Source organism: Eptesicus fuscus, chromosome 23 (assembly GCF_027574615.1).
Source record: "Eptesicus fuscus isolate TK198812 chromosome 23, DD_ASM_mEF_20220401, whole genome shotgun sequence".
NCBI classification, from domain to species: Eukaryota; Metazoa; Chordata; class Mammalia; order Chiroptera; family Vespertilionidae; genus Eptesicus; species Eptesicus fuscus.
In genome coordinates, this window is record NC_072495.1 from 12,408,842 (window position 1) to 12,420,886 (window position 12,045).

Below are 12,045 nucleotides of genomic sequence, written 5' to 3' on the forward strand. Positions count from 1 at the left end.
AGTTGTAACAAGATCAGAAAAGGTCCAAGCACTGAGACAAATGTTTTTGTTCTAGTAAAAACCTTAAGGTCCCAAATGTTGCAATAACTTAGTATACTCTTTCCCATTAAAATGTCCCAATTATATACATATATATATACACACACACACACACACACACACATATATACATATATTTTTAAGTATATTTTTATTGATTTCAGAGAGAAAGGGAGAGGCAGAAAGAGATAGAAACATCAATGATGAGAGAGAATCATTGATTGGTTGCCTCCTGCACCCCCACACTGGGGATTGAGCCTGCAACCCGGTCATGTGTCCTGACCTGGAATTGAACCATGACCCTGATTCATAGGTCGACAACCGAGCCACGCTGGCCGGGCCAATTATCTACATTAATAAAATAGTAAGATGCAAATTGACTGTACCTTCATGACACCCACCAGCCAATCAGGAGTGTGTATGCAAATTAACACAACAAAGATGTTGGGTTAATTTGCATACACAGGCTCCCAGTGGCCGGAGGTGGGACACTTGCGTTGTCGCCATGGTGACGACACAGGTGTTTTGCACTGCCCCAGCCGCTCCGGGCCTCTGGGCAGCGTAGGAAGGTGGAAAGGTGGCTCCAGGCCAGAGCAAAGGTTGTGCCAGCAGCCAGGGTAAGGAAGGCCCATTCTGCACGAATCTTTGTGTATCGGGCATCTAGTATTTTAATAGAGACACATTTACAAAGTATATGGTTAAAGAAGGCTGAAATTGTCCTAATTTTCTGGGAAGCATGAATTCAGGATAAAAAAATATAATGCTTTTCTCAATTCCCCAAAACCTAGTGGATTCAGGACACTTACACTGGCAAAGCATCATTTATAAAACTCCCTTTACCTCCTGACATATAAAACACCAGTATCAGACATACTCACTGCTCTATTGTGTTAGTTACCCAACCTCATCTATCTATACCAGGGGTCCTCAAACTTTTTAAACAGGGGTCCAGTTCACTGTCCCTCAGACCGTTGGAGGGCCGGACTATAGTTTTAACCCTTTGCACTCACTTGCTTTTTTCTCGATTCCTTTATTCTAATGCTAACCGTGTCGAGTCACACTTGACATCCGAGTGCAAAAGGTTAAAAAAACTATGAACAAATTCCTATGCACACTGCACATATCTTATTTTGAAGTAAAAAAACAAAACGGCAAAAACACCCACATGTGGCCCGCGGGCCGTAGTTTGAGAATGCCTGATCTAAACTAATAAAAGGGTAATATGCTAATTAGACTGGGAGACCTTCCGGACATCCTTCCGAATGAAGCCATGGTGGTGGGGCCGAGGCAGAGGCAGTTAGGGGCTATCAGGCCAGGAGGGGAGGGCAGTTGGGGGCAAGCAGGCTGGCAGGGGTAGCAGTTGGGGGCGAGCAGGTAAGCAGGCAGAGTAGTTAGGGGCAATGAGGCAGGCAGACAGGTGAGCAGTTAGGAGCCAACGGTCCCGGATTGCGAGAGGGATGTCCAAATGCCGGTTTAGGGCCTAAACTGGCAGTCGGACATCCCCCGAGGGGTCCCAGATTGGAGAGGGTGCAGGCCGGGCTGAGGGACACTACCCCCGCGCATGAATTTCGTGCACCGGGCCACTAGTAGAATATAAATACCTGTACTCAAAAGCAAACTAGTTCTCCCTGACAAGTTTGGCTCAGTGGATAGAGCACAAGCTTGTGGACTGAGGGGCCCCAGGTTCGATTCTAGTCAAGGGCACATCTCCAGTGGGGGGCATGCAGGAGGCAGCCGATCAATGGTTCTCTCTCATCTTTGATGTTTCTCTCTCACTCTCCCTTCTTCTCTGAAATCAATTTAAAAAATAAAATAAAGATAAAAACTTTTAAAAAAAATTTACCCTAGCCAGTTTGGCTCAGTGGATTGAGGGTTGGCCTGTGGACTGAAAGGTCACGGGTTTGATTCCAATTAAGGGCACATGCCCAGGTTGTGGGCTCAATCCCCAGTGGGGATGTTCAGGAGGCAGCTGAGCAATGATTCTCTCTCATCATTGATGTTCCTATCTCCCTCTTCCTTCCTCTCTGAAATCAATAAAAAATACATATTTTTTAATAAAGCAAACTAGTTCATTAGTGAGTACAATTAATTCTAAGGAATTAACTGTTACTTAGTGACTCCTCTTACTCATTCACAAATGATTATGGATTGAAAGTATATCAATATGGAGTCCTGAGTAAACATCATTTAAACAGCATTACAAGACTGCTACAGCCTGGCCTGTGTGCTCAGTGGTTGAGTATCGACCTATGAACCAGGAGGTCACAGTTCGATTCCAGGCCAGGGCACATTTCCGGGTGGTGGGCTGGATCCCCAGTAGGGGGTATGTAAGAAGAAACCAATCAATGATTATCTCTCATCATTGATGTTTCTATCTCTCTATCCCTCTCCTTTCCTCTCTGAAATCAATAAATTATATTATTTAAAAAAACGAAACAAAAAACAAAACATAAAAAACACTGCTACAGCCCAGCTGGTTGAGAGTTGAGAGTCAATTCATGAACCAAGAGGTCACTGGTTTGATTCACAATCAGAGTACATGCCCAGATTGTGGGCTCGATCCCCAGTAGGAGGCATGTAGGAGACAGCCGATGTTTCTCATCGATTTTTCTATTCTTCACCTTTCTCTAAAATAAATAAAAACATTAAAAAAACAAAACACTGCCACAAATCTCAAATACTCATCTCAACCGTTACACAATAAAATGTCACTCCTCTCTTAAATTCACAAATTTCCCCACTGAGAAAGTCCTTCTGGGAAAATACTCAGCTAGAGGGCCCATAGTGGAGATGTGTGCAATTGAGGGCTGAAAATAAATGAGCAAACTGCAATCAATTTCCTTAGCCACACCTTCGGTTTCACTTTTGTAGCTATTTCCCTCCTGATTGCAGCAATAGTTACTATCTGGTTGTTGCCATCAATGCTGAACTCACTGCCTGCACATTAAAATGTATTTAATGTCTTATTAACAATCGTAATTCCTAAAAAGGGTTCTGAAAAAGGCTAAAAAAAAAAAAAAAGGCTAACTCTTTTTCATTTCAACCCTTTTCATTACATGGCACATATAAAACTAATTACTAAAATTCTGCAGCACAGCAGAAAGTACATTTTTTGCCGATCTGACAAAAAAATAGGTATAATTGTCATTTTTTTATTTGACAATCTAAGGGAAAAGAGGTCAGTGTCCCTGACTAAATAATCAGGTATTGCATGCTTTAAAAATTCTTGCAGCACACTAGTGTGCCTCTTGTTGAAAAATGCTGCTTTTAGCAAATGTTTTTTTTTAATTAATTCTTTATTATACTCACTTTGCCTAAAATAATTTCTCAGCCCCATACATGCAAATCACTCTACCTTTAATAATTTGTTTTACACTATCTGCAGACAATAATTGTTACAAAGAAATCTCTGAATCTGTGTCCTGGAAAATAGTTTTTGAGGTAATCTAAAGTTTTTAAAGATGTAATCCACTTGATTATTCAACATGTTTACCTTTTATCACTGAAAATCCCTTTTATTTCCACCCATATATTGACCAAACTGCATCAATCCATCTTCTTTTTTAAACTAAAGAAGCTTAAACACTGCCTCTCAGAGCCAATGATCAACACCATGAAACCATCATTCCCCCACTGAACTGAAAGAATTTCCATCCAGCCCTAGCTGGTTTGGCTCAATTGATAAGAGTGTCGGCCTGCGGACTGAAGGGTCCCAGGTTCGATTCCGGCCAAGTGCACATGCCTGGGTTGTGGGCTCGGTCCCCAGTGGGGAGTGTGCGGGATGCAGTCAATCAATGATTCTCTCTCATCGTTGATGTTTCTATCTTTCTCTCCCTCTCCCTTCCTCTCTAAAATCAATAAAATATCTTTTAAAAAGAAAGAAAAATAAATAAATAAAGAATTTCCATCCATAACTCAAGAAACTGCATACCCCTCCAAGCATCCTTGGAGTAAGAAAGTATGACAAGGAGCATGGAATTTGGGATTTGGAGCCAAGGAAATTTAGCATCTCATCTCTCCCCACTCAGGTTTGCTACTCCACCTTGAGCAACACTCAACCTATATCTAAGCCTCAGAATTTTCTCATTTCTAGAATAAAGATGACAATGCACTAACTTTACGTGTTACTAGAAAGAAAGAACTACATAAAGTGTTACTAAAAAGAAAGCCAACAAATCTCCTGGTATTCTATTTTCTTACCTACAAAATGGCACTTAACCCTTTGTACTCGCTTGCTTTTTTCTTGATTCCTTTATTCTAATGCTAACCATGTTGAGTCACACTCAACATCCAAGTGCAAAAGGTTAATAGGTACTCAGCCAATCCTATGTAATAAAAAGGTAATATGCAAATTGACCATCACTCCAACACACAAGATGGCTGCCCCCATGTGGTCAAAGATGGCCGCCACAAGATGGCCAGCAGGGGAGGGCAGTTGGGAGGGACCAGGCCTGAAAGGGAGGGCAATTGGGGGCGATCAGACCTGCAGGGGAGGGCAGTTAGGAGTGACCAGGCTGGCAAGGGAGGGCAGTTAGGGGTGACTGGTCCAGAAGGGGAGGGCAACTGGGGGTGACCAGGCCGGCAGGGGAGGGCAGTTAGGGGCAATCAGGCCGGCAGGGGAGCAGTTAGGCGTCGATCAGGCCGGCAGGGGAGTGGTTAGGGGGTTATCTGGCTGGCAGGCAGAAGCAGTTAGGGGCAATCAGGCAGGCTGGCAAGCGAGCGGTTGGGAGCCAGCAGTCCTGGATTGTGAGAAGGATCCCAGATTGGACAGGGTGCAGGCTGGGCTGAGGGACACACACACCCCCGTGCACGAATTTCACGCACCGGGCCTCTAGTGTTACATATTTTTTCTAAGCTCCGATTTGTTTAAACCCAAAAAAATTTCAAAAACCATAGTAACTCCCCTCTGAGAACCCTAAATTGGGTCAACTGGGCTAGATTAAGGGATACCATGATGAATTAGGTCAAGATCCCTGCCCTTGAGGAAGTCAGACCCAGTAGGAAATAAAGTCTAACACAAATCAGATTGTGACAAGTGCTCAAAAAGAAACTGAAAGAAAGTGCTGCAGTAGCATTTGAGATCTTGCTTCCTGGCAACTGTCACTTTTGGCTCAAATAAACTCATCAAAATTTTTCAAATTAAAAAAGAAAGAAAGGAAATGCTGTAGTCACACGGAGAAGGAAACAACTTGATCAGAAGGAGGACCACACACGCTTCACTGGAGTCGAACCTGGAACTAACCTGAAGGGAGGAGAGGCGACGGAAGGTAGCCTTTCTCAGGTAGAGCAAACAGGTGTGCAAAGGGAGACCACATAACAAGCGAGTAAGAGCAGGGGGCTCTGCAGTCAGGACTGAGATCACAGCTCACTCTCTCTCCCTAATAAAAACACTTGGGCAAGCCAATGAATCTCGCTGCATTCCATTTTCTCACCTACAGAATGGGAACAACAGTGTTTATTTAACTAGGGATTAAACATGATCATGAATGTGAAGTACAGAGCTGCACAGAGTAAAAGCCTTTTTTTTTTTTTTTAAGGTAGCTGCCTGCCAGCGTGGCTCAGTGGTTGAACATGGACCTATGGACCAGATCACGGTTTGATTGCCCTGGTTTCCGGCTCATCGTGCAGGAGGCAGCCGATCAATGATTTTCTCATCATAGATGTTTCTATATCTCTCTCTCCTCTCTGAAATCAGTGAACACATGTTTAAACAAACAAACAAACACACAAATAAATGGTAGCTACTGTGAAAGTGAAAGGTTAGTGGGAAGCCAAGGGGTAAGAGGGGAGACAAAACAGGTAACTTTCTGTCAACCTAAGGGCCTTGCATGACAAGAAAGAAGTTAGGATTGACTGCTGAAGACAGTGAGTGAGACCACAGAGGTTTTCAATAGGAGTGAAAGGATTAAATACTTGCTTTAGAAAAAGAACTCTGGTGTCCCCGAAGGAGAATCAGGGGAGGGCACTCAGGGAGGCACCGGAGAGATAAGGGTATGAATTCAAGCAATTTCATTAAGATTAGGAAGGCAAGGCACGCACTCAAATCTTTCCACAGTAAAACTCACAAGGCTTTAATGGCTGAGCGTATTTGGGGAGTTGAGGAGGGAAGGAAGTGAATAACAGCCCTCTCATCGGGATGACTGGGTGCAAAGGTGGTACCACTGACAGAGAAGAGATGAGGGCTATTCTTTTGTGGCCACTTCCAATCGAGTTTTATGAAGTTAAATATCGTCTCCAGCCCTTAGGGAACAAAAGAGAGGACATGTTCTCAGGGAGGGAGGGCCCAGAGGCTGTGCCTCCAAGTTCAACGACCAGTTCTACCAAGCACTGCTCTGTCCAGGAGGAACCCCAGCTCTTTATAGACAGACCCTCAGGAAGCCAGCTTCTGGGACTTTTTTTTTTCTTTTTTTTTTTTTTCCCCCCCGACCCAGTGCAGCTCCACAACACCACCGGCAGCCGACTCCCAAGCGCTGGCGAGGTCGGCTCTGGAGGACGCCGGCAGACACCCTCGCGGAAGAATTAAGCCGGTTGAGCATCAGTGTTTCTCACCCAAGAGGCCAATGAGCAAGAGAGCACCCCGCTGCGTTCAAGATACCAAGTTATTTTTATAAACTTTGGCTGGTTTTGATTCCAACGACTGAAGCCAACCCCCACCGCCACCCCCCCAAAAAAATGGCACTTGGCTTCACCAGGGAAAAGGAGACCGGGATGACTAAGTGGTGGGTAGGCAAGGAGACGGGGAAGGAGAACCGCGCCGCGACCGGGGCCGACCCCACGCCTTCCCGGAGTTGGAACCAACCGCCGTTGTGACTCTGCAGTCACCGGGCGACAGTTTACTGGAACCCAGCGCGGTTTCAAACGCCCCACCAAACACCGACCCAACTTTCGTCCCCCGGCATCCTCCTTCCGACCCCAGCCTAAGCCTCCCAGCCTTCCCGAGCCGCGGCCCCGAGAAGACGGGGTCCGAGCCCGGCCCGCTGAGGCCAAGGGCGGGGCGGCTCCGCGGCGCGGGCTCCCGGCCGGGCTCCAGCGCTCGGGCCTTACCCGCAGGCGCCCGGTTTGGGGCCTCCCGGCCGAGCCCCCACATCAACGCCACTCCCGGTCTGGGAGGCGGCCGCCGCGAGGCGGGGCACCCGGTTGGGCTCTGGGCAGAGCGGACACCCCGGGCCGGTCTGAGGGGCCGACGGCGGCTCGGAGCGCGGCCTGGCGCTCGAGCCCAGGCTGAGGCCTAAGCGGCCCCCGTTAGCTCCTTCAGCCCGCGCACGGCCCGGGGGGGCGGCGAGGCCACGCAGACTGGGAGGCCAGGCGGCGGTGCCCCGAGGAGTCCCGGCCCACTGCCGGGGCCCCGGGCCCGCGACGCCGCCCCTCGCCCGGCCGGCGCCGGAGAATGGCTTTTACCTTCATCAGCCTCCTGCTGGCCGCCATCTTGGATCTGGTGCTGCTGCTTTCCCAAGGTGCATCGCGGCCGGCCGGGCGGCTGGAGCCCGGGCACTTCCTGGAGCGGGGGAGGGGCGGGCGGGGCGGGGCACCGCATGTGCAAACCGCCTACTGTGTGCCGGCCTCTGGGAGGCCTGGGTGAGCGGAAGCGGGCGGAGCCCTTGACTTTATGGGGTGCCCCGGGCCGATGGCAATTACAAACAGTGCCTGGCATATAGTAGGTGCACAGTAAATAGCGGTTGCAAAATATCGTTAAATAAATGAGAATTATTTCAGGCACTGCTAAGCGCTTTGAAGAAAAGAAAACTGGGTGATAGGAAAGTGACGGTGAGGATCTACTTTTCATTGGGAAGGAAGGAAAACCTCACTGAGGAAATAGCATAGATAGTAATAGTTAACACTGGTTACCATTAAGAGCCCCATTCGTGGGAAACAGAAGCATGAAGGAGCCCGATGATTTGCACAAGGTCATGCAGCAGGCTAGGAGCAGAGTCCTGTCCACAGCCGATGGTGGGACCAGAAGGATGGGAAGGAGCCCCTGGGAGGTTTGGAGGAAAATGTTTCAAGCAGGAGCAATGGCACTGGCAAGGACCATGAGGCTGTCTGGGTGGTCGTTGGCCAAAACGGAGTGAGAAGGATTAGAGGGTGTGAGGGAGGCAAGTGATAGACTATGGAGGGCCTTGTAGGAACAGGAGGGATTTGACTTTTCTTCTGTGTGCTGTGAGAGCCCCTTGAAGGGTGTGGGTAGCAACCAAATAGTCAGACGCAGGTGTTTCAGGAGAGTATTCAGATTGGAGAATGGGAGTAGGTAGGAGGATAAGAAGGGGATGAGGGGGCCTTTGGAAGCCTGTTGCAGCCATCCAGGCAAAGCGGCGATGGTGGCTTAGATCTCAGGTGGCAATGCAGGCAAAGAGAAGGTTACAGCTTCAGAACACGTGTAGGCCTTGAGAAGGAGCCCTCTCATCCTTCTCCATTAATATATTCTATTGATCCTTTACAGAGAGGAAGGGAGAGGAACAGAGAGCCAGAAACATCGATGAGAGAGAAACATCGATCAGCCGCCTCCTGCACACCCCCCACTGGGGACGTGCCGGCAACTAAGGTACATGCCCCGATCGGAATCAAACCTGGGACCCTCCAGTCCACAGGCTGACGCTCCATCCACTGAGCCAAACCGGCCAGGACCCTTCTCCATTCTAAGAGCAATCAGTTTCCCAGGAAAGGAGAGGAGTCAAGGGCACTGGAAATATATAGGCTGGAATAGAACTGGCATCCTACACAGTGTCCTGGAAGCCCAGCCTTGACCCTATGAGGGAGTGTGAGACAGACTAGATGACAAGCCTCATGCTTTTATCTTCCCCCCAGAGCCAGCACACAGTGGGTACTCAATAAACATTTGGCAATTGTATGAGGGACTCCTTCATCTACCTTCCTAGAGCCATGGGGGTCTTGGAATTCTGGCCTGAGGACTGACTCCATGATCCTATTGTGTGTACTGGGCCTGGGGCCTAGTGGGCTCAGATGGAAGAAAGAACACAGCTTTATTGGGAACTGCTTCCCCTGTGGAGAACCAAAGAGGGAAAGGGATCCTGCTCTGAAGAATTCCAAGCCAGTTGAGGAAGCACAATGCATACTCTTTTTAAAAATATATATATATGTTTTTATTGATTTTATAGAGAGAGGAAGGGAGCGGGATAGAGAGAGAGAAACATCGATGAGAGAGAAATATCGATTGACTGTCTCCTGCACGCCCCCACTGGGGATCGAACCTGAAACACAAGCATGTGCCCTGGCTGGGAATTGAACCTGTAGCCTCTTGGTTAATGGGTCAACACTCAACCCCTGAGCCACACAGGCCGGGCACAATGCATACTCTTGACCTCAACAAGCTACACTGGAACAGAGGCTGGGATCTGGAGAGGTCAAGTGCCAAGAACTAACCTTTGCTGTGGCCTCATCCTGTATCCTCACCGCTGCCCTGCAAGATGGCTTCCTTGCACATACTTTGCAGGTGGGGAACCGAGGCCTTGAGCAGGAGGGTTAAGCAAGCACGCGGTAAATATACCCAGTCCCAGTGAAAAGCTGCCTGGTCGTTGGGGTCCCTCTCCTGCTCTGGTTTCTGGTCACACCAGCTCCACCCTTCACTGAGCTAACCCTGGTTATTCAGACCTGACTTTCTAAATTTTATCCTCACCTGAGGATATGTTCATTGATTTTAGAGAGAGAGGAAGGGAAAGAGGAAGAGAGAAACATCTATGTGAGAGAGAAGCATCAATCGGTTGCCTTGCATCACCTCCCCAACCAGAGATTGAACCTACAATCTAGGTATGTGCCCTGACCCGAAATCAAACCTGCAATCTTTTGGTGTGCATAATGATCCTCCAAGTGAGCCACCCGGCCAGGGCCAGACCTCTAGGGCTACCTCTAGAGCCGCCCCCCCCCCCATCAAAAGTGGCCTCTGGCCCTGGCCAGTATGGCTCCATGGTTGGGGTGTTGGCCCGTGCACCAAAGTGTCTCCGGTTAGATTCCCAGTCAAGGGCATGTACTTTGGTTGTAGGTTCAATCTCCAGCCCCTGTTGGGGTGCATGCAGGAGGCAACCAATCTCTCTTTCATCGAGACGTTTCTCTCTCTCTCTCACCTCCTCCTCCCTTCCCCCTCTTTTCCACTCTCTCTATAAAGCAATGGAGCCCGGCCAGCGTGGCTCAGTGGTTGAGCATCACCCTATGAACCAAGAGGTCAAGGTTTGATTCCCAGTCGGGGCACATGCCCAGCTTATGGGCTTGGTCCCCAGTGTGGGGTGTGCAAGAGGCAGCTGATCAATGATTCTCTCCATTGATGTTTCTATCTCTTTCTCCCCCTCCCTTCACCTCTGAAATCAATAAAAATATATTTAAATCCTATATAATAAAAGGCTAATATGCAAATTGACTGAACGGCAGAACAACTGGTTGCTATGATGGACACTGACCACCAGGGGGCAGCTGCTCAACACTGGAGGAGCTATGCTCAACCAGAAGCTGGGCTCATGGCTGGTGAGCGCAGCAGGGGTGGCGGGAGCCTCTCCAGCCTCTGCAGCAGCGCTAAGGATGTCCAACTGACGGCTTAGGCCTGCTCCCTGCCATCAGTCAGACATCCTCCGAGGGCTCCTGCACTGCGAGAGGGTGCAGGCCAGGCTGAGAGACCCAAGTGCACGAATTTCATGCACCAGGCCTCTAGTAAATAAATAAATAGCAATGGAAAAAATATCCTCTCAGGTGAGGATTAATTTTTTTTAAAGCCCTAGCTGGTTTTACTCAGTGGATAGAGCCCACAGACTAAAAGGTCCCGAGTTTGATTCTGTTTAAGGGCATGTACCTCGGTTGCAGGCTCTTGCAGGCTTGATCCCCAACTCTGGTCCAGGCTCATGTAGGAGGCAACCAATCAATGTGATGTGTCTGTCACATCAGTGTTTCTCTCTGTGTCTCTCTGAAACTCAATGGAAAAATATCCCTGCGTGAAGATTAACGACAACAACAAAAAAGTGGCCTCTGCCCTGGCTGGGTGGCTCAGTTGGTTGGAGCATTGTCCCGTGCACGGGAGATTGCGGGTTTGATTCCCAGTCAGGACACATGTGTAGGTTGCAGGTTCTATCCCTGGTTGGGGCAGTTACAGGAGCAACTGATACATGTTCCTCTCTCACTTCCATGCCTCTCTCTCTCTCTCTCTCTCTCTCTCTCTCTCTCTCTCTCTTTCTCTCTTTTCCTTCCTCCTCCTCTAAAAAAATCAATTTTAAAAAACACCATATCCTCCAGTGAGGAGTAAAAAAAACATTTTTAAAGTATTTTTTTATTGATTTCAGAGAGGAAGGGAGAGAGAGAAACATCAATGATGAGAAAGAATCATTGATCGGCTGCCACCTGCACACCCCTCACTGGGGATTGAGCCCACCATCCAGGCATGTGCCCTGACCGGGAATTGAAACGTAACATCCTGGTTCATAAGTCAACACTCAACCACTGAGCCACACTGGCCTGGCAAAGGAAACATGTTTAAGTGGCTTCTTCCTCCTCTTTCTGGATTCCAGGCCCTTCTGCTCAAACTTCCCACACGCTGCTCCTTTCTCCAATCAGCACAGAGTCCTAGGTGCTCACAAGCTGGGTTCAGAGAGGGAGATACAAAGGTGGCACCTTCCCTCCAGGGTCTGGCAGCACCAAAGAAAATGACAGAAGGTTCGAGGGCTTGATGAGTTGTGTAGGCTCGGAGGAGGGGCCTGACAGAGGCTGGTGGAGGGGCCCGGGATGAAGGAGTTCTACAGCACCAGAGAGGACAGGAGACACGGCAGGGGAGAGAACGTGTGCCTCTGTAAAGAATGGAAATTGGCGCCCTCACCGGTTTGGCTCAGTGGATAGAGCCTCAGCCCACGGACTGAAGGGTCCCATCCTGAAGGGCATGTATCTTGGTTGTGAGCTCAATCCCCAGTAGGGGGCGTGCAGGAGGCAGCTGATGGGTGTTTCTAACTCTCTACACCTCTCCCTTCCTCTCTGTAAAATCAATAAAAATGTATTTTAAAAAAAGAAAAAAAGAAAGGA

General features: G+C 48.6%; 1 protein-coding gene across 5 annotated transcripts in view; it reads right to left on the bottom strand.

Annotated features, from left to right (window-relative positions):
• The window catches only part of UBE2L3 (ubiquitin conjugating enzyme E2 L3), a 38,413-nt gene extending 30,893 nt beyond the window's left edge, over positions 1 to 7,520 (bottom strand). Inside the window, exons 1-2 of one of the 5 annotated variants that reach the window (XM_054712384.1) lie at positions 7,438 to 7,487; positions 6,105 to 6,279 (exon numbers count right to left, since the gene is read on the bottom strand). Coding sequence is in view for 2 of the 5 variants with exons in the window: in XM_054712383.1 (XP_054568358.1) it covers positions 7,438 to 7,464 (27 nt within the window). In the remaining 3 variants the exon portion in view is untranslated. Of the gene's footprint in view, positions 1 to 6,104; positions 6,280 to 7,083; positions 7,235 to 7,437 lie in introns of those variants that run through there. The other 4 variants (XM_054712383.1, XM_054712391.1, XM_054712388.1 and 1 more) reach the window with 4 other exon arrangements.
• Positions 7,521 to 12,045: the final 4,525 nt, after the last annotated feature.